Genomic DNA, 21580 nt, shown 5'->3' with positions numbered 1-21580 from the left:
TTTTTTTATAAAGACAATAAGATAAAAAGTAAAATGTGAGAAGAGATGAAGAAAAAAGATGAAAATAAAAAGAGAGATAATCATACTCATATGAGAAATGAGAATTATCACGTACTATTTATGTTATTTCAATTTTCGTCCGACATATAAGATGTTACATACAAATTTGGCTGCCACGTGTAAACAATGCAAGGCAGGCTTGGTCGGTTTTTTTGGGGCACCATGCATTATGTTTATGTCGTTTCGATTAAAAAGTCTCGCCATCGCGTTCACAGCCGTATATTTTTGGCCGGTCTGCATGGCTTTCACAGTTTGACTCATCATGCACGATGGCTAGCTTTGGCTAATTAGAACTCAACCCATTATAATGTTCCTTAGTTGGTTTTTAAACGTGAAAAAAGTGGTAATTTTAGTCTTTGGTACCAAAGTCAATCGGGATGGGATCGGTTTCGGTAGCAAAATTTGAAATAAAAAAATCCGTACCAAACCAAAAGGTACTTTCAATTTTGGTTCTAGTATCAGTTTACTCCCAAACCGTATCATACAGTGCCCATCCCTATTTTTTACTAACCTCGATTTGGACTTTTTTTTTTTTTTTTACCAAAGTTATCTTAGAAAGTTTTAAACCTTGAACTTAGGCTACTCAAAGTCATCACCCTACCGATCATTTGTCACATCCCGGCCCGGGTTCCCATCATATTCCGGGCTTGACTTCACTGTAACACGATATTGTCCACTTTGAGCCCCGACCACGCCCTCACGGTTTTGTTTATGGGAACTCACACGAAAACTTCTCAGTGGGTCACCCATCATGGAATTGCTCTCGCGAGAACTCACTTAACTTCGGAGTTTCGATGGAACCCGAAACTAGTGAACTCCCAAAAGGCCTCGTGCTAGGTAGAGATGAGAATATACATAAGCTTACAGGATCCACTCCCCTGGACAATGTGGGATCTAACAATCCACCCCCCTTAGGGGCCCAACGTTTTCGTCGACACACAACCGGCCAGGGATTGGTTTTGATACCAAATTGTCACATCACGGCCTGGGCCCCCATCACATCCTGGGCTCGACTCCATCGTAGCACGATATTGTCCGCTTTGGGCCTCGATCACGTCCTCGCGGTTTTGTTTCTGGGAACTCACACAAGAACTTCCCAGTGGATCACCCATCCTGGGATTTCTCTCGCGCAAACTTGCTTAACTTCGGAGTTCCGATGGAACCCGAAACCAGTGAGCTTTCAAAAAGTCTCGTGCTAGGTAAAGATGGGAATATACATATAAAGTTTACAGGATCCACTCCCCTGAACGATGTGAGATCTAACATCATTTCTATTAGGTTAATTCTAGTGAATTTCGAAAGAAATAAAATTAATTATAATTTAGTAGCAAAAAACAAAATAAAGTGTATAAACGGATGTGACACTCAAAGTTAGAGTTGGAACTGATATTGCCTATTATTTATTGATTTTATATATTGTTTTGGTAACATTTTATATATATATATATATTTTTTAATATTTGAAGAAATCTCAAATTCTTTTTTTTTTTTTTACTCGTCAATAAACAAAATAAAAAGAAAAAACACTAATTAAAGGACGTTACCATAGATTAAGTCATCATCTCACACCCGCACACATTGTATATCATAAAGCTAATCTATTTGATGTTGTTCAAGTTTTCAAATTCATAATGAGAGTAATGCTAAGGAGACCAAATTTGAAGACTAAATTTACAAACTAAATGATGTATCACCAATAAGAATAAACATGTTTATCGACGTGTAAGTAATAAACTAATCATCAACTTTTATGTCTTTTAGTTTTTAAAACTTCATCTACAAATTTAGTCTCCTTATCATTATTTTTATAATGGCAAATCCCCAGACTTGTAATGAAATTAAAGTGAACGAGCCAATGTAAAATGGCTTTGCATTATTTTGCGTTGCGTTGTGTTTCCTTGCTGTTTACAGAGGGTTTATAATTTATAAGCAAAAAAAAAAAAAAAAATGGCACATGCAATTGTACGTGTCATCACGTACATCGAATTATTTACATGCATGGATTAGTAATCACAAATTGTGATTAAGAAAGGATTAGTAAACGTGAAGCGATATTTCTGTAACAACGTCCGGAAAACTCACGTTTTCTCTTGACTACTTAATATTTTTTATGTTAATCAAATCTGACAAAGTGCACAGACGAGAAGTAAACATCAATTTTGGTTAATTAAGTACCAGTAAACACCTAACACCTAACAAATCACATATTCTTATATTCTACTCCACGCTCTTAATTTTCTCTTGAAACTAGGGTAATTAAGACAACTGACCTTAAACTATAGTATGGTACTAGAAATAAATTATTGTTTTTGGAATTAGAAGAATTTATTGGTACCAAAAACAAAACCCACACATTATGTTATTTCATATATTATAATATAAATGAATAACGAGATTGATATGTTATACTTTTGATGTATGTTAATAAAATATAAATATTATAATTTAAAGGATGATGTTTTTGAAACATTAAAAAAATGCACGAATAAATAATGTCGGCAAGTGGCAGAAGCTCCTCCAGCTGCGTGCAATCCAAGGGGGAATTTGTGTTTTGTGTATTGTTTGAAATTTGAAGTGGCACTTCGATCACCATTCATGCTTTGTGGGGTGCCACGTACAATAATGTACCAACCCGACCCGGGAGAAAATGGCCCACCTGTTCTGCGATAGGTAGAAAGCTTTGGTATACCAAAATAAAAAAGTCAATACACGATGTGTTTGGAAATGAAAGGGCAACTGGAAAGCTAATGCTTTATCACGAAGTTAATTGGTAATTATATAGTGTAGTCTAACTCTTTATAAAATCATGCAATGTCTCTATTTATTTTTTTTAATATGAGATTAATATTCTTAATAAGCTTGTGTCATTTAAGGGGGTGTAGTCAATTTGGATTTTAGAGGATTTTAATAGATTTTTTTAAGTGACAGATTCTAAAGGATTTTAATAGACTTTACAAATCTATATGGATTTTGGTAGATTTATATAGATTTTTATTATAGATTTCTATGCATTTGTATGAACTTGTTTCATAGATTTCTATAGATTTATAGTTTATTCCTACAACATAAATCATATAGAAAGCTGACACACAAAGTAGAAATTAAGCAACCACAACAAAAACACATTGTAAAAGCTCAAGGTCATGTACTAGTTTACTATACATAGATAAACTAGTACTACACATCAATATCCTCATCACCCAATATTTGTTAATGAAAATGCTAAATTGATAAATACATAATCAACGATTAAATGTGAAATATGTTTTGAGTTAATTGCTGGTCAATGTGAAAAATCTCTCTCCACGATTAGAATCTTTCTCTCTCTCAATCTGAGAAAATGGAAGAAAAGGAAAGATAAGAAAGCAAAAGCAGCTGTTGACGGTTTCAAAATTTCAACAAAGGAAGCAATCAGAAGCTGACAACTTTGTGCCGAAAATTTAAATGGGTTTTAATCGCCATTTGGCTCTTATTAGACAGCACAAAATAGCAGCTCAAAGTGCGATTAAATCCCAACAAAAACGATGAGGGTTTAAAACTAGCGCTGTGGTGTGGACACTGCCAGGCCTTGAAACCCCGTGACGGGCAGCTACCAAGCTCAAGTGCGAAGATGTACTTTTGCCAAGGTGGACGCCAAGGAGGAGAACGAGTTGTCGTAGGAGTACAACATCGAGAGCATGACAAAAGAGAAGTCAATTTGAAGAAAGAAATCCTAGGGGTGTGAATGGGATTCTTCACAGCCCTTTTTATTCATTAATAGGCTCTCAAATCCTCCAAAATCCATTACTTAATGAAATCCATTAAAATCCATAATATTTTGAATACCTACAGATTTGTACCAAGAATTTTAAATCTTAATTGACTACACCTGAATTTGGATGTATTCTTTCAAATCCTGTTGAATCTTACTTTGACTACACCATAATTTTAAAGTCCTTTAAAATCTTCTTAAAAATCCTAATTGACTACAAGCTGATTCTAAAGTCTTTTAAAATTCTTTCAAATCTTAATTTGACTACACCCCTCTAAGTCTAAAACATTGATAACATGAAATGAGTAACATTGGAGCACATAAGTCCTTGAGCTTAACACGTGGGTAACCTTTTTTGCCTTTAATTTTGATATATAAGAGGATTAGAATAGTAATTTTATGAGTTTTAGTTGACAAACATGATTCGTAGTTTAGATATATAAGTGAAAAGACAAAAAAGGTGAACTTTTTAAAATACCTAAAATGCCCCGTTATTACTTTTTAAAGAATGCAATTTAATTAAAAAAAGAATATGAATTGTAAAAGTACAAAATAAAACTACCTCACGTACAAGAGGAAGTAGTTACTTATATAGCTTTATATGTTTTCTAACACATGTAAATTCGATTTTTTAAATCTATACATTTAACGAGCAAATTACTACACGCGTAGATCTGTAACAAGATGCCAACATTAATATAAATTATAAGTGAGCGATCTATATATTTTTTAATATGGTATAGTACATACACTCATTTTATAAAACATGAATTAATTATACCATTAATCATGTTCCAATACTTGCACAATAACCTGTACGTATGAATACCTATAAATTATAATGCATAGGATCGTGTTATACATATTGTGTTCATCATTGTGCTATTCTTTTTGTTTGACTTTTAGAAGACATGCAAGGTTGTGAGGAGTGGGATTGCGTAAGATATAAACGATCACAGATAATCATATTCAAACAACATAAGCTTCAAACAAAAATAAACAAAAAAAAAAAAATCTTGAATAATGCATTAAGAAAACTAACGAGGCAAAGTTGAAGCACAGGTGCGAGAGACTCACAATATCATTTATCTCCCTTTGATAGTTACGAATTGTGTTGTTTATACAACAGTTGATTTTTTATTTTTTATTGATAATGCTTGTGTTCGTCCATGAGAGAACCTACTTGTCCCCCCTTATGATTTATATATCTTCACCTTACGAACATCATAATCGAAATCATTCATTCTCTTTGCATCATCTAAAGATTATATTTTGCAAAAAAAAAAAAAAAAAATCATTCAATTTCTAGATCGTTTAGTCATTCACATGCATCAAACAATTGAACGGTTCTTCATGAGAATACACTTGTTACCCAAATCGTCAGTTTTTTTATTTATTAGAAACGATTGATGAACAAATAGTTACAAGCGGTGCCAACACGGGCACATAAACTCCATTAACCAAATCCTTGATGTAGAGGTAAATTCACACAAACAACAATGAAAATTAAACCCCTATACGGCTACTAACAAAACAAATACATCAGAACAAATATGTCACAATGACGATAAACGTAACAAACTTATATCAAGCACACATCAACCTATCGGTATACAGAGATCCACAACAAGCTATCGCTACACAACATGAGCACAAACATAAACGCATCACGCTAAAAAGCGGCACACTTAACGATAAGCAAAATTTCTACAACTAATCCGCAAAAGAAAGCCACCAATCAACATCTCTTCAGTGAGACCACATCAAGACCACTGCAACTTTACCACTTCTTTGAAACCCGCTGCAACCACAAGCCACCCAGGCGGAGCCGCCAGATATTTGGCGGATAAGGCGGCTCAACCACATATTCGGTCAAGAGGAGTACATCCATCATAGAAATCAAACCCGTTGTAGGGGGTTTTGACCCACCAACAACCACAATTCGCCTCAAACCACAGCTAGCCCACTCAACGGATAAATCCTTGAGAAGGGGACATATGGCGAGGTTGGAGAGGAAACTCCGTCAATACTATGAGGAGGGTTGCCTACAAAATGGTAGGTAGAGAAACGAAAAGGGAGGGGAGGGAAGAAGGAGGAATTGGAGAAGGAAAAGGAAAAAGGAGTGGAGATGAGTAGACAAGGGAAGAATGGGGAAGAAGGCGCGGGAAGAATGGGGAAGGGTCGGTGCCATACGATTTTGGAATGATTTTTTTACAGGTATGATTTTTTGTTTTTTTTGGTCAAAGGTTGTAGGTATGATATTTAAACGAGAATTTTAACAAAAATCTCTCGGTACTGTTCATTCTAACGAAAAATCATATTTTTATACTAAAAAACTAATCCTGGTACTATTCATTTTACCATTTATTTTGTTTTTATCATTAAAACTCAAAGTTTTCAAGCCATTTTTATTAGTATTTCTTATTTAAATGATGATAAAATGAACAATTTCAGTTATTACATTTATACGGTGAAAACATGTTAATCATAAATGAGAAGACAAGTAGGTTCTCCAATACAAAGACATTCTATTTTAAAGGAGTGAGAGATGTTCTATTTTACATGAAGACGAATTGTGCTGCGCCACATAATATATGTACCAACCAATATCTAGATACATATTGAACTTAACACACAATAATATGTCTTCTTTGTTTATATAAAATCAAACTTGCAACCTCTAACATATAATTGAACTCAACACAAAATAATATGTTATTCGTATAAAATCAAATTTCAGACCTCTAACACTTATGATGATTATGTAGTTCTAGTTGGTAATAAGACAGGAGATGGATTGTCTGGCATCCCTGCACATACCCTTCTGTTTTGTACGGTCACGATTAAGCCACATCAACATTTAATTTTTGTTTTATTATTTTTATAAAAAAATTAATATAAAATATTAACGTGGTTTAACCGTAACCGCACAAAACAAAAGAATATAAGAAGGGTATGGGAAGGGATGGAAAGATAATTCATCTCCAAATAAGACATTCGGTTTCAGACTGCAAGGGCCCGTTTGTTTGGCTTCACTAAACTTCCTTGGATTAGACTGGACTGTAATCCGGTGTTTGTTTCACTCGGGGACTACGTTTAATGAGACTCGTCTCGACTGAGTCCGACTAACAGCTTCGCTACAGGGTCTTAGCGAGACCCCCCAAAATTGGGCGGACTGCTAAGACCACTCTACTTCGCTTCACTCCTACCCGCTTCGTCCTCCAATCTACCTCTTCCTCGCGTCCCACAACCCATTTCAAACCCAGATCCTGCCAAATCCGAAACAAAAAAGCAACAAAATTTCCCAAGGTTCCTTTTTCAGAACCAGATCCAACTCCCAAAATTCGAATCCAGGTAACCCAGAAAACCAAAAAAAAATTTGCAGTGGGATGAGCTTGAAAATTTCACCCAGAAAACCCAAACCAAATCCAACCCTCATCTTCTACCTTCGAGCCAATCACACATGCACCTCGCCTCCTTCAATCTCTTTCTTGCTATGTGTTTTGACTTTAAGATTTGCAACCGATTTTGTGAGAGGAAGTGAAGAGGCAGGAGGCAGGAGGCGGAGAGGAATGAAGAAGCATAGAGGATTTGCTTTGGAAATATCGGTCTGTTCTTCAAAAAATAAAGGTTGTTCTTCTAAAATAAAAGTAAAGGCAGCAAATGAAACATTAATTAGGTTTTTAGAAGTTAAATAACTACAAATAATATTTTAATATTTGTTGTTTTGTTTATTTTAAACGCAAAAGTAAATAAATAATAATAATAAATAATTAGTTTGTAGTTTAGTCCGATACTGCACCAAACGCTTCACTAAGTTAGTCCAGTTTAGTCTAGTCTAAGCCAGTCCAGCTTAGTCTCTAAAGCTAGTCCAGTCCGAGATAGTACAGTGCAACAAACACACCCCAATTTGACTAACGTGTCCAAGAAGTAAGAAAAGATTATGACTCATCGATTGATGAACTTTTTGGCTTCACAAGGGTGAACGGACTATGGTCCAAAAGTTCAAAACCCTAGAGCCATCAGTCATTTTCTCACAACCAAATTAATAAATTTGTAATTTACAATTGATAACATCATTTGGTGATCCTTGGTAACTTCACAAAGGAAATTCTCCATAAAAATACAAAATTTATCTGCAAGTTTTTCAAAATAGTCCAATTTGTTTTCTGAGTTCATAGAAACTAGTTGTGGGCAGAGAGTATATCACACTCTCACTAAATTGTTTTTCCTTCTTTATTTTTGGCTGCATATTTGAACATTTTTGGTATGGCAGTAAAAATAAGGGAGTTTTATCTATAGAAAAGATACAAAAAATACATTTCATTGAACTTCATTAGTTTTAAATTTTTTCGAGGAGAGGAAAAAGTTCAAAATCCCAACAAACCGAGCTCAGCACAAGCAAAACCAAAATCTCAGAACAAGCAAACCAAAATTTTTAAATTTCAACCGTGTCTCCAGGGGACTTGACACTTAACCAAGCCGAAACTAAAAAACTGACACCATCCATAAAAATTTCAAATTAATTTTTGATCCGTACACATTAATTTTTGCACTTCTACAAAATCAGTTTCACAATTCATAAAGACTAGTTTCAAAATATTATGCACTTTTGCAAGATCATTTTCAAAATTCCAGCACTTTTTTACAAGATCAATTCTAAGATTCTAGCACTTTTACAAGATCAATTTCAAAATTCTAGCATCTCTGAAAGATCAGTTCAAAATTTAATGCATATTAGCAAGATTAGTTTCAAAATTTTAGCATTCATGCAAGATCAGCTTCAAAACTTTTAGCACTTATGCAAGATCAATTTTAAAAATTTAGCATTTCAGTAAAATCAATTTCAAAGTTCCTGAACACTTCATCAGTATAAAAAATTATGCATCCAAATCAATATAAACCTCAAAATCAAATACTTTAATAAAATACTAAAATTGAAAACTAAATATCTAAAATCCAAATAATGTGTCACCAATGGATAGAAAATAAACACGTTAATCGACACTTAATTAATAATTCAATCATTAACAACCACATCATTTGGTTTGCAAAGTTGATTTAAAAAATTTAGTCTCCCTAGCATCATCCAAGAAAAAAAAAACACTCATATATTTAGGGAACAATACGAAAAAGAAGAGGAGGAGGGATAGTAAGAAGTATGAAGAAGAAATAGGAGAGAGAAGGGCAAAGAAGAAGGTGGAGGAGGAGAGAGAAAGGTAAGAAGGTGGAGGAATGAGAGAACAGTAGGGAAGAAAGAGAAAATAATGAAGGAGGAGGAGGAAAGAAAGGTAAGGAGTAGGAAAGACAGAGGTAAGAAAAAGGAGGACCGAGAAAGAGACATGAGTAGAAAGCAGAATGAAGATAGAGAAAAAACGAGGAAGAAAAGGGAAGAGTGATAGAGAAACAAGAGGAAGTTGTGCAAATACCACCATAAATTTCGGGGGTCCGTGCATTTGCCACCTAGAGAGAATTTTTTGACTTATTCACCCAGACTTTAGCATTGGTGCTAATCTACCACCTCCGATCAATTATGTCAAACTTGTCGCTAAATTCAAGGTTATGTTTGTCTATACAAAATAAATAAATAATAAACTAATAAAAACTTTAGAAAAGATTAAAATTTGTAGGGAGGAGACGAAACAGAGACAGAGAGATTGAGTGGGAGAAAGAGGTGGTATAGGTTGCCATGGGGGTTTCTAGTCATATAGGGTTTGTTTGGTGGCTTGGTTATGATAGGATGTGATCAATTAAAATGGACTTTAGTCCAGTCTCTTGTTTGTTTGTTGTGTCAAAATGTGAGATGGACGTGACCAGACATGATGGGTTATGAATTTACAATAGAGTGAGTTATTTAACTTATCCTTATAGATGAGTTACAATTCCTATCTTATAAGTCTCTGCTAATCTAATCTTATCTCTAAAGCTCAATCTCATCTAACCTACCAAACGGACGCATAGGGTCGGCAGTTGCACCGTGTGGGAGGGGAAGCTGGTTAGGAGGAGACGCAGTGGATGGGTCAAATATGGGTCTGGTGTGCGGGCTTTGAGAATCCGGTTTAGTGTTTGGGGTCACAAATTCTTCAAGAACGAAAATCTCTGAGGGTGATTAGACTAGAGATTTCGGGGTGAAATCCAATCATAAAGGGGGAGATTTAGCTGACCTTGGGGTGATCGGGAAGAGGAATTAGAGTAGAGGGAGGTGGGAGAGGAGCCTACGGTAATTTTATTTTTGGATTAGGTGTGTTTTTACTGTAAGTTTTAGTATTTCATTTTATTGTTTAATTTCTTTTAAGTATTTTTTAAAAATATTAAAAATTAAAAAGAGATACAATTTTGACAGAATGTACATAACTAGATGGAGGTGGTAATTATCACCAAAGCTAAAGTCTAGGTGGATAATTGTTAAAATTGTTTGTTTGGGTGGCAAATGCACACACCCTTGAAAATTCAGGTGGTATTTGTGCAATTTTCTCAAGAAACAATCCAATTAAAGAGATGCATATCCATCTTCCAATTACTGATGGCTAAAATTGTAAATACAAAAACAATTAAAATTATCATGACACCACTTGTCACATTAAAGTTAAGTTTTGTTTATCACCGAAATAAATTAAAAACTTAATCACTCTCTAAAATATAGTCTTATAAGTTGAGTATATGGGTAATTATTCATAAATATGGTTGCTTACCAAAAAGAAAACTTGAAAAAATACATAACAAGTAATGTTAGAGAGCTTACATATTTGTAGCATAGTAGTGTACCATTATATGTGGCAAATAATGTATGTATTGAACATCTAATCAGATTAATTCAGTAATTAACGTAACATGTATACATCACTTGTTACATTAGATGATACATAATCAATGTGGTACAAAAATATCCAACAGGATCCTCTCCGGATCCTTTTAGCGAGGATCTTGAGGATCCGTAGCAATCGTGGATCGTGTCCGTTTATCGTACATCATGCGGTTAATTTTTGTCAAGTACTGTTTATGTTTATTTTTAAATAAAAATATTTGAAATAATTTATGATTACATGATTTACGATGAACAGATACAATTCACAAATATCTGAAATCCTCATAAAGAGAATCCGATGAAGATCTAGACTCAAAAAATATCTCCTCCATGACATTTTCCAAATATAAATATTCAACAGTCAAACTCTTTAAACAAGAAAAAGGAAGGAAAAAATATCTGTCTCAATGACAGGGGTATCACAAAGTGGTGGACCCGAAACAAAGAAGAAAAAGTACAAAGGGTAGTGAGATGGTGGCACGTAATTGGTTAGGTGTACAGTAACTCGGTCCACATTCGACGCTGAAAAGACATCATAGAAAGATTCTGAGAAAACAATATTGTAAAGTGCTATTTTTTTCGTTTGGCTTTTTAAATTTTCTTTTCAGTTAGCTTAATCGAAAAGACTTTAAATTTTTATGGACACAAGTTTTAGCCCTAATTTGATACTGAGGTGATTATGTTTGGTAAATATTCAGTTTCAATTTTTTACCACAGTTTTGGGTGAAAAATAGCGAAAAACACAAAGCTGCAAAACCATGATTTGAAAAATAAGTTTTTTTTCACATCTGTTTTACATAAAAATTTTATCAAACATTATAATACTGCTTTTTCTTTTTTTTTACAAAATCACTTTTACAAAAAAGGTTACAAAACACTCTGTTACTTTATTTCACAGCTGATTATTAACAGAAGTAATTTTTTTTTTAAAGCACAACAATAGCAAACTAGCCCTTAGTCTAATTAATTATAGCAATGTGCTTTATTTTGCATCCAAATTAGAATTCGTCTCCAAAAAGTTTAGACATATTTAATGTAATTGTTTTATTGTCCATTGATATTGCTCTGTCTTAAGTTCGATTTTGTTACTTAGTACTATGGTCAGGTGATATTCTTCTTCACTTGTAAGTGAGATATCTTAGGTTCATTTATCACCAAAGGCGAATTTGAACACATTATTGCTAGCCTATTGTGAGGCTAAGCCTACCCCTCCTCCTTAATATAGATAATATCGTTTGTTCAAAAAATAAAAGTTTGATTTTTAGTGTGAGACTAATTTAATATGACTTACTCAAAATTCTCAACCTTTTAGTATAAATTACATTGTTGTATAAATAAATATTTTTTAAATTAGCAAAACTCAAAAAATAATTTAAAAAAAAGAAAAATAACTTTATGTTTTTTTTGTGCCACTTTTTTTCTCTTCCTGCGCACAAAAGCAAAAAACAAATAGAAATCCAACAACTCAAAAACATGAACACGCCGAGAAATCTCGGCCTATTAGTAGAAGAGACAACTCACTTTTTCTCTCTCGCCCTTTATTTTCAAACCCCAAAAGCAAAGCCACCTGCAAACGTTCAACACCGCCTCATCACCCTGTTGTGACTCTCTCCTTTCCTCTTCCTCTCCCTAATTGTACGTTTCTCTCCCCTTTCTCTCTCTCTCTAACGTTTTTTCAATTTCTTCTGGTTTTCTTACAATTTTGGTCAATCGTTTTGCTTTTTTCTGTCGGATTCGTGCACCCCCGCCTTAATTTGTAAGATTTTCGTGCTCATTGGCATGCCTTTGCATCTCCTTGTACTTTTGTATTGTCTGTGTGTTAGTGCTTTTGTTTGTCGTTTTGCTTTGTCAGCTTTCAGGTACTTTTGTCTGCAACAATAAATGTGTGATCATCATACAAAAAACCCGGTTTCTTAATTGATTTTAGAGAAAACTCAATTTCTTATTTGAATTTTTACACAAAATTTGAAGTGGTTTTGCCGTGGATCTCGAAGCTTCGAGCTTTCACGGGTTTTGGTTTGTTTTCCCCATAAATATTTCAGATTCCTGACAATGGCTTTCCCTCTGCAAAATGGTCCTTCAAAGTTCGTCTCTTTCTTTGGCAGACATGCTCTGAAAGCCATGTGTTTGCCTTAGATTGTGGAATGTTACTTGGGGTTGTTCATTTTTGAATTTTTTTCGAGTTCCTTCTTCTGGGAGTGTTTGGATCTTGTGATTCTAAATCCAACCCTTTTTCTGTTTTGGAATTTGGGGTTTGTCGGTGAAATTTCTAGGGTTTCTAAAAATTTTCCTCCTTTGGGATTTTAACCTTTTCAATTTGATTGCTTTATTTGTAGAGGGCCCAGTTATAACCACCGCTTTTGAATTTCAGTAATTTTGGGATGTGATTTTTTTTTAATTTTCCGGCTGATTGTGTTTGGCTTTCACTGCAGTGCATTACACCAAAAGAATATTCAGGGATAGGTCATTCTTGATTGAGGCATAAAATTTGATTCCTATTTATAAGCATTGAAGACATTCTCCCAATGCTTAATTTTGGCAGGGCCAGAAATCAGTCAAGAACTAACAGATCCATGTCTTTAGGAGGTGAGTTTTCGATTGCGTTCAGTTATGATTATCTTTTCTTCTGTGAATTTGTTATGTTCATCTGGCGTTATGAGAAACGATGATTTGAAGGAGGTGGAGGTGAAATTAGAATCTGCTCAATATGTTTTGAAATTTGTTTATAACAAAGGTTTAACTGCACAGTTTCAATTCGGATGTTATAACAAATGTTTAACTGCATAGTTTCAATTCGGATATTTTGTGCTTTGAGCTATCTGGAAGTTTTAAGCTTGTGTCTTGGACCCTGTTGTGCTTGTAGGCATGGAGTACCCAGATCCCAAGAGGAAGAACAGCTTTGTTGGAAAAATTCTTTTGGCTGCTACTCTTACAGCAATATGTATTATTATGCTGAAACAATCCCCATCTTTTAATACCACAAGCTCGGTAATCCCCTAATCCTGCGTATTTTCTTTGGTTGAACGTATACTTCAGTATTTGATTATTGTATTAGAGTGACTATCTGCGTAATGATCATTTACTTCATGCAATTGATCCCTTTTTGATTAGACAATTATCAGTTGCTGTTTTTTCCTGTCTTTCCATTTGATCATTATCCGACAATAATTATATAGTATTGAGGTCTGGCATATTCGAGAATGTCTTGGTTGTATGTGCTGTTTCCTTGGATGCATGATTAACTTATATATGGCGACCTAACTTAACTTGACTGCAAAAGCCAACTTTTTGCTCTTTTGAAAAAAGTGGCCCTGCTGGATGTTATACATGGCGAGGCGACTTTCAAAAAGAAATACTTATATAACTTTGCTCTTTTTTCCGGATATCACTGATGGACAGAAGCAAATAGTTGTTGCTAGTGCTATGTTTTTAGTTAACCCTAATGAGTCACCATGGCCTGAATGGCTAGGTGGTCACCACTGACCACTGAGGAGCCTCCATGGGTGCCTCAAAAATAGGCATACACCTATGTTCTGAGGGAGGGGGGGGGGGGCAGGGTGAGTGAATTTGGGATACCAGAGAGAAGAGGAGGCTAAGGGGTCCTAAGAGCCTTGTCCTAGGAAATCATCACGGGGATCACAGTATGATGTTGATTTGGTTATCGTCATTGGAGAAAATCATTATAGATCATATCATCTTGCTTCTGGTTGGTTTAATCAAATCTGGTCCAGTCCTTTTGCTTGTTGTATATTGTTGATACCTGCTTGGGTCAATTATTTCCCATCTGCAATCTCCTTAATGTTTGACAGAGTGGTAGACTTATTTTTTGGCGTATTGTGAGTATAGTTGATACTTAAAGATATGAAAACTTGGGTACGAAATTTTTGTGCTGTTGCATTGGAACATTTTGCAAGTTCTATTTTCTTTTTGTGTGGCAGAAGTAAAATGTTCTATTTTGATTTCATGTCTTCAATAAAAATGCAGAAGTTCTATGTAAAAGACCTTTTCTTACCGTGTACTATTTATATTGGTCCAGTTCTCCCTTCATGAAGCAGGGGTAACTCATGTCCTAGTAACTGGAGGTGCTGGATATATTGGTTCACATGCTACATTACGACTCCTAAGGGATCAATATCGTGTAACTATTGTGGTAGGTCTCTGTTGGATGAAGTCAAGGTCTTCTCTATTACTTAACTTGTTAATTACTCTAGACCAAGAAAATTTTCTTTCTTTCACAGGATAACCTCTCACGGGGAAACCTAGGTGCCGTCAAGGTTCTCCAAGAGTTATTTCCTGAACCTGGGAGGCTTCAGTTTATTTATGCTGACTTGGGGGATCCAAAATCCGTATCCTTGTGATGTTCTTTATGAGTATTGTTCAAAATATTTTGTGCAAATAAAAAGCACTAAGTTTCAATGTAGCCTTAACTGAATATTCCAGGTAAACAAAATATTTTCAGAGAATGCATTTGATGCTGTGATGCATTTTGCAGCTGTTGCATATGTTGGGGAAAGCACACTTCATCCACTTAAGTAAGTACTATCCATGAGCCAGATTAGGACCATTTACTACCACCGGAAATGTGCTCGTCTTGCTTGTGTGCCTTTTTCTTTACCAGAACTTTCTTTGTTAAAAAATTTTCCCTTAATGATGCTATGTGGATACACATGAATTTCTGCTCAGTATTATGAACTTAGGGCTGATGCTGGATGTTGGCATGGCAGTTTATATACCTCGCTTAAACAGTTGTCTTCCTTAATTATAAAGGCAAAAGAAAAGGCCTGAGCAGACTTTGATATAACATGTACAAATAATCTTGCTAATGAAAATTTTGAATTTTTGCACAGGTATTACCACAATATTACGTCAAATACCTTGGTGGTATTGGAGGCAATGGCTGCACATGATGTGAAGACTTTGATATATTCCAGTACATGTGCAACATATGGTGAACCTGAGAAGATGCCTATTACTGAAGAAACTCCACAGGTGGGTTGTCTGATACTTGGGTTGTTGTTTTGTTTCGAATGAATAAACTTGTTTAGTCGTTGACTTTAAGGTTTTGGAAATAAATTCAGCTACCAATTAATCCATACGGAAAAGCAAAGAAGATGGCAGAAGATATCATCTTGGATTTTCATAAGAATTCGGACATGGCAGTCATGATCCTGAGGTTCGTGTCCTAACAAAATTTTCAAACCTTTTGATGTTTTTTTTGAACTGTTGTTGACTTAGTCCTGTGAGTAACCTTGCTTCGCAATTACTTTGTCAGCAATGGGTTTCAGTTATGTTAATTTGCAACTGAAACATGAATCACATGCCAATATTGTTTAGTCGTCTTCAACTTTTCATAGCTTAGGTTCTGCTTTTCTTCTAAACTCATGTGGCGTTTGGATTTGGAACCTTAGCGCACTACGCGGCTTTGGCTTAGGTGGCAATGGATGTTGGGGTTTGGATGTCTAAAAATTTAAAACCTTCATTCGATTTTCCAAGTAACCTCTCTGCCTAAAGCTTGTTTCCTACCTTTTTCACTAATAAGCCAGTATCTTTATTAGTAATGGGTTCATCATCTCATTTTCTGTATAATAGTTAACAAGGCCATGTGATACTTTCTGTGAGGTCCTTTGTTGTCCAACTGAATATTCGTACTATCATCTTGTGTGACCTGCATATGGTCTGTGTGTATAACTTATGTCTACACTTGTATTATGCTGCAAGTCATTGGCCACAAAGGATGTCAACCAAATAACGCATCCACAAACAATTTACTTTAGCAGATGAATGAATAAATTGTCCTGATTGTCTCACAACTTATTTTATTTTTCGAAACCTTCTAGATACTTCAATGTCATTGGGTCGGATCCAGAGGGCAGATTAGGTGAAGCTCCCAGACCTGAACTTCGTGAACATGGACGAATATCAGGTGCTTGTTTTGATGCAGCTCGTGGTATCATTCCTGGGCTAAAGGTAAGTCGTTGCATAATTAACAGATATATCCGTGGTAAAGATCAAGTTGTAGGTTTGGCTATTAAGGTTATGATTATCGTTTTGTATTTATTATGGACACAGTGCATGAATTATTTGAAAATCTTCATACCAATTCTCACCTGCCATAAAGAGTAAAAAGAAAACGATTGGGTTTTGATCTGTATATTTTGACGATTTCAGTTAGCTTTCTCATATCAGCTGTTTCCACTGTTCTTTTGAGGGGTTGGAATTTTAGTAACGGAAGTGCTTTGCAGGTTCGAGGTACTGATTACAAAACATCTGATGGAACTTGCATAAGAGATTATATAGATGTCACTGATCTGGTTGATGCTCACGTTAAAGCTCTTGAGCATGCACAACCCCGTAAAGTGGGAATCTACAATGTTGGAACTGGAAAAGGTAGGATAAATGAAATTTATTCGACTCTAATTCCATTTCTTATTGTGCAAAAGATTTTGTAGTGAATAGCAGAATTTTCTCTTACACTATATATACGGCTGTCTATTACCAGGTAGTTCAGTTAAGGAGTTCGTGGAGGCGTGTAAGAAGGCAACCGGGGTGGACCTAAAAGTTGATTTCCTTCCCCGCAGGCCTGGTGACTATGCTGAAGTCTTCAGTGACCCATCTAAGATCCTACGTGAACTCAACTGGAGCGCTCAACACACCAACCTTCAAGAGAGTTTGCAGGTTGCGTGGAGATGGCAAAAAGCACATCGCGATGGGTACGGAACCAACCCGTTGGTGTTGTCTTCTTGAACGGAAACCCATTGGTGGCGTCTTCTTGAAATGGTCACGGCATTGCATAGCCTGAAGATCGAGACAGTATCCGTTGCAGTGCCGAATCAAGCCACACTTATTTAGCTCATTTAGATGAGGGAATTCAGAATCCCCTTTAACCAAAATGAGAAGAAAAAGAAAGAGAGTCGGAGAGGTTTGGAATCAATATTAATTTTGTTGTTATATTATATATGTTTATATTCTTTAGTAGTAGTAGCAGGCCATCATCCGGTGGCCGGAAAAAAAGAGCAGCAGCCTATGTGTTACAGTCGATGTATCCGAATGATGACATAGTTCAATAATGATGCCCAGGAGGGGTATAGCCTTTTATCATCCTGTCTTCGTGCCTCTCTTCTCCGTTGGTATCCAACACTATTGCTCTTTTCATTTTGTATTTCCACTTAAGTTAGAAGGAATCGAACCTTTGACCTATCTTAATCCGAACGTGTTTTTCCGCCTTGTGCATCACTAGGGCACATGTCAAGCATTAGTTACAAGCCATATAAACAATAGCTAATCCCAACTGGATTTGCAAACATTCCCAAAAAGACTATTTTCTTCTAGCTTTCCTATTTTTGCTAGGACTTGGCGGATGTTGTTCAAGCCTTGGCTTTGTAATAGTTTTCGGTTGATCGTCTTCTCTTTGAGCCGGAAAACCTTGTGAGTGCTTTCCGAGTGCCTTATCTCCTGCGTTGGGACGTCTTACCGATTGCATTTCTTGCTACGCAAGTTTCCTCTATTTTTCCTCCTTTCACTCTCGTTCTGTTCTCGGAACAATGTCGGATCACTTGCTGCTGCTGGCGATGCTTCTCTTTGTACGTTTTATGTTAAAGGCTGGGATATGGTGGAAAATTTGGTTCCGGATTGTGGTGAGAAATGTTTTTGGGATGTTTCCGAATACATTACAATGCGCAAGCCGATACCCCAATCCCGCATAAGAGCGTCACTAATCAAGTAGCTCTACAAAACCTGAGTACGGATGCTATCATCCTTACGGTATCTTTCACAAAAGGATATCCGAGGACGGATGCTATCATCCATATGGCACCTTTCACAAAACGATGCCACTATGTATTTTGATTTCACTCAACGTGAGAGTTGCCATAAAACAGCCCGGACGTATGTCCATGGTACAACGATTGCTGGCGTAAAAAATTATTGTAAAAATTTTTATTGTCGAACTATTCTTTCATTGAATGCCAACAAAAAGGTTACTGCAATGTATAAAACATAACTCTCTAGATAAAAAAGGAAGCAAGTGCAATTAATCACAATCAAACCCAAAGATTTGATCTGTCTCCAAAATACCAAATCAAAAGATGAGATGCCGTAAAAGGTGTAAGGAGTATACAATAGCACTAATCCGCTCGTGTACAAACCAAGGTTTCAACCAGCTGCTTGAAGAGCAGCTAGGTTAAAGCTCTGTTCTGCCTCCAAGGCCCGTTTGACGAGCAAGTGATCTGGGTGACCAATTTTCAACTGGCTGAAAAAGAGTGAAAATCCCAAACATTGAGCATTATATTCTACAACAGCACGTGATATGGGGCATATATAATTTTATAATTCCAGCGTTCTTATGAAATCACGATATAACAAAATTTATGAATGCGTAAAGACATTTTGAGTTATAACGGCAGTATGAAGTAGCCTTTGTGATTTACCTGAGGAAACGAGAAGATGGTTTTCCAAGGTGAAGACAGCATACGACAAGGTTGGCTAGAGTTTCTGGATCCTTTGCGTCCTGTGACAGACATCAAATGACACTTTTATCACTCTCAAAAGTCTTAAAAAATATGCGTAATCCAATGTCACTCCTATCACAAAAATACGCAACTTTAAACAGGAAAGTAGATGAATAAGGATGTAATCATGTAATTTTGGTATACAGTCAGATTTGAGTTGAGTAAGCATAAGGATGTAATCATGTAATTTTGTTTAGTAAGCCTTCGACTTTGTGAAAATTTTCTAATTGACTGGATACAAACTGTAGACACCTTAAAAGCTCTACAAAAGCCACCAATATATCACTTAGATACTTGCCTTTTGCAATGCTTCAAGAAGTAGTGTTTCAGCTTCATCAAAGTTTCCCATATGCATACAGCAAACAGCCTTTCCATTGAGGATCAAACTCGTAACCTGAGACTTCTCAGATAAATCTTGGAAGATGAGATATGCCTCCTGTATCTTGGAACCACCCTGATTTCGAAGAATGTGAAATTACAAACATGGACTACGACATCTAGTCTTGAAGGGGAACTGAAAGGAAAACAAATATTTAATTACCACCGCCAGACTTAACCATGCCATTGCAAGTTGAGTTAGTGTGTGGTCCTCGTCAACCTGTTGCATGAGCCGCAGCTGTCTCTCAGCATAATCTGACCTATGCATTTTAAGGAATATCTGGATAGTCAATGCATTCCTGCAAAAGCATAAGCAGCAAGTATCAGGCTTGAGCCGAAATCATCAGCATGATATTTCTACTTTCTACTTCAACAGTTAAATAAAATGCAATTACATGGTAATGCATTAACAAGTAAAGGCACAACTTATCATTAGCCTCGGCATAAGTTACATCAAAGATTTAATTTCTAAGGTAAAAACGACACTATCCAACAGAGGGCGAGACGTAGATTGCATAAGTCATCTAGGATTTACAATGCAAGGGGAATTGGTTTCTGAAGTTCACAACTCACATATTAGGGAGGGTTTTCAAATTATTTAACAGACCCTGTAATTAGCTTCCTTACTTAATCTAATCAGACTAGCCAGCAAAAAGCTGATGAGCCTCAATATAATCATTAATCAATCAGGCTAAAGGAACAAAAATGTCAAGTGTTTTGGGTTATGTCTCATTCGAAAGATAATGACAATGCGAGCAAATCTAACAGCAAAGACTTCAAATTTGATTACAGCGTTTAATCAAAACATGATCTTTTAAGTAATATCAGAATAGTGGTCAGGCAAAGTTGAAAGTTTGACGTACAGTTCCATAGTGCCTCCGGCGTTGGTGTATTTGAGAGCTTCATTGTAGTCCTGCTCATGCATGAAGACCGTCCCAGCAATCAGCCTCAGAGTAGGGTTGTTTCCGACGGCCGGATCCGCCAACAACTCCTTCAAATTCGAGATCGCCGATTCCTGCACAATTCCAAACCTTTCAGCTCATCGCACATGCAATCAAATTCAATCCGATTCGATTCAACAACTTCTGATCTCGGGATCGAAACCTTGAAATCGGGGCCGGAGAGGTAGAGGGCGAGGAGCTTGACGGCCTGGAGAGGCGTGGCGGCGGAGGCGTCGATCTCATTGATGACGAGCTGGTAGCTGCCGAGGGCGATGTAAGAGCGGAACACGAGGCAGTCGCGCTCGACGGCTTCGTCGGGGGAGAGGTTGGGAATGTCGCTGTTGTTAATGGAGGCCTGGTAGGCTCCCAAGTAGAAGTTGTTGCGGAGGTTGAAGAGGTGGTCCGGTCCTGCTGCCACTGCTGCCATTGTTGAGAGATTTCGATTTGGTTTCTCACAGTTGCAGATCTGAGACAAAAGCGTGGAGGACAAATGCTGTCGAGGGGCCGGCTTATTATAAACTTTAGAAGGATTTATGATGATGCGTAAGATTAATTCCAAACTTGGGCCAACCCAAAGAGAAATTATTTTATGTGTTCGTAACACAAGCTGGTTCGTCATATATAATATTAGTAAAAGAAATGATATATTTTTTTTAGTGTCGTTTCTCCATTTGTATTATGTCAATGCTTATTCTCGGGTACATTAAAATATTTCTACAATTGAAAGTCTCAATTTATAAAGAGAACTGTTATTAGCATTCCAAAAATCTCATTCTACACTCCTAACAAGTGTAATTTTCTAACTAATTATAGAAAGTTCTAAGTCCAAAATGAGATTTTTAAAGTGTCAATACCTTATAAATTAATTATAATCAAATATTTAACTCGTTATTTACGGGACTTGAAAGCATGAATCTGGATTTTATCAAGTCAACAAGTTGTTATACCTTTTGTGAAAGTTTAGTAAGATTACCAATTATGATTTACCCTTAAACTTCACAACTCATCCCGTCATCAGTTTTAAAGTCAATTTCGGATGGGTGCAATGATTCGCCTGTGAATTGGGTAAACTAAATGATTTTGTGGTTGTGTAATGTAAAGATTACACTCAAAAGTTTCTCGTTTCAATACACGCACG

General features: G+C 36.1%; 2 protein-coding genes across 5 annotated transcripts; one reads left to right on the top strand and one right to left on the bottom strand.

The window, feature by feature from the left end:
- Nucleotides 1-12086: 12086 nt before the first annotated feature.
- LOC137729156 (UDP-arabinose 4-epimerase 1) lies at nucleotides 12087-17716 on the top strand. Of its 4 annotated transcripts, none has more exons than XM_068468004.1 (11): nucleotides 12087-12251; nucleotides 13159-13202; nucleotides 13480-13604; nucleotides 14653-14766; nucleotides 14855-14962; nucleotides 15057-15148; nucleotides 15464-15605; nucleotides 15695-15789; nucleotides 16454-16583; nucleotides 16859-17003; nucleotides 17116-17716. In XM_068468004.1, the coding sequence occupies exons 2-11, from the start codon at nucleotides 13190-13192 to the stop codon at nucleotides 17358-17360; spliced, it is 1209 nt and encodes a 402-aa protein (XP_068324105.1). In that variant the 5' UTR covers nucleotides 12087-12251; nucleotides 13159-13189; the 3' UTR covers nucleotides 17361-17716. The 4 variants fall into 4 exon arrangements, with proteins under 4 accessions (XP_068324105.1, XP_068324102.1, XP_068324103.1 ...); XM_068468001.1 differs by having other exon boundaries at nucleotides 13049-13202; XM_068468002.1 differs by having other exon boundaries at nucleotides 12087-12372; nucleotides 13049-13202.
- Nucleotides 17717-18548: 832 nt separating this feature from the next.
- On the bottom strand, nucleotides 18549-20997 carry LOC137729159 (coatomer subunit epsilon-1-like). Its single transcript, XM_068468009.1, has 6 exons — nucleotides 20606-20997; nucleotides 20365-20516; nucleotides 19665-19800; nucleotides 19422-19577; nucleotides 19043-19122; nucleotides 18549-18864 (listed from the first exon to the last, which is right to left on the bottom strand). The coding sequence occupies exons 1-6, from the start codon at nucleotides 20867-20869 to the stop codon at nucleotides 18768-18770; spliced, it is 885 nt and encodes a 294-aa protein (XP_068324110.1). The 5' UTR covers nucleotides 20870-20997; the 3' UTR covers nucleotides 18549-18767.
- Between the last annotated feature and the right edge of the window lie 583 nt (nucleotides 20998-21580).

Source organism: Pyrus communis, chromosome 3 (assembly GCF_963583255.1).
Source record: "Pyrus communis chromosome 3, drPyrComm1.1, whole genome shotgun sequence".
Lineage (NCBI taxonomy): Eukaryota > Viridiplantae > Streptophyta > Magnoliopsida > Rosales > Rosaceae > Pyrus > Pyrus communis.
Note: the sequence above shows the minus strand (reverse complement) of the source record. Positions and strands in the feature narration are given on the sequence as shown.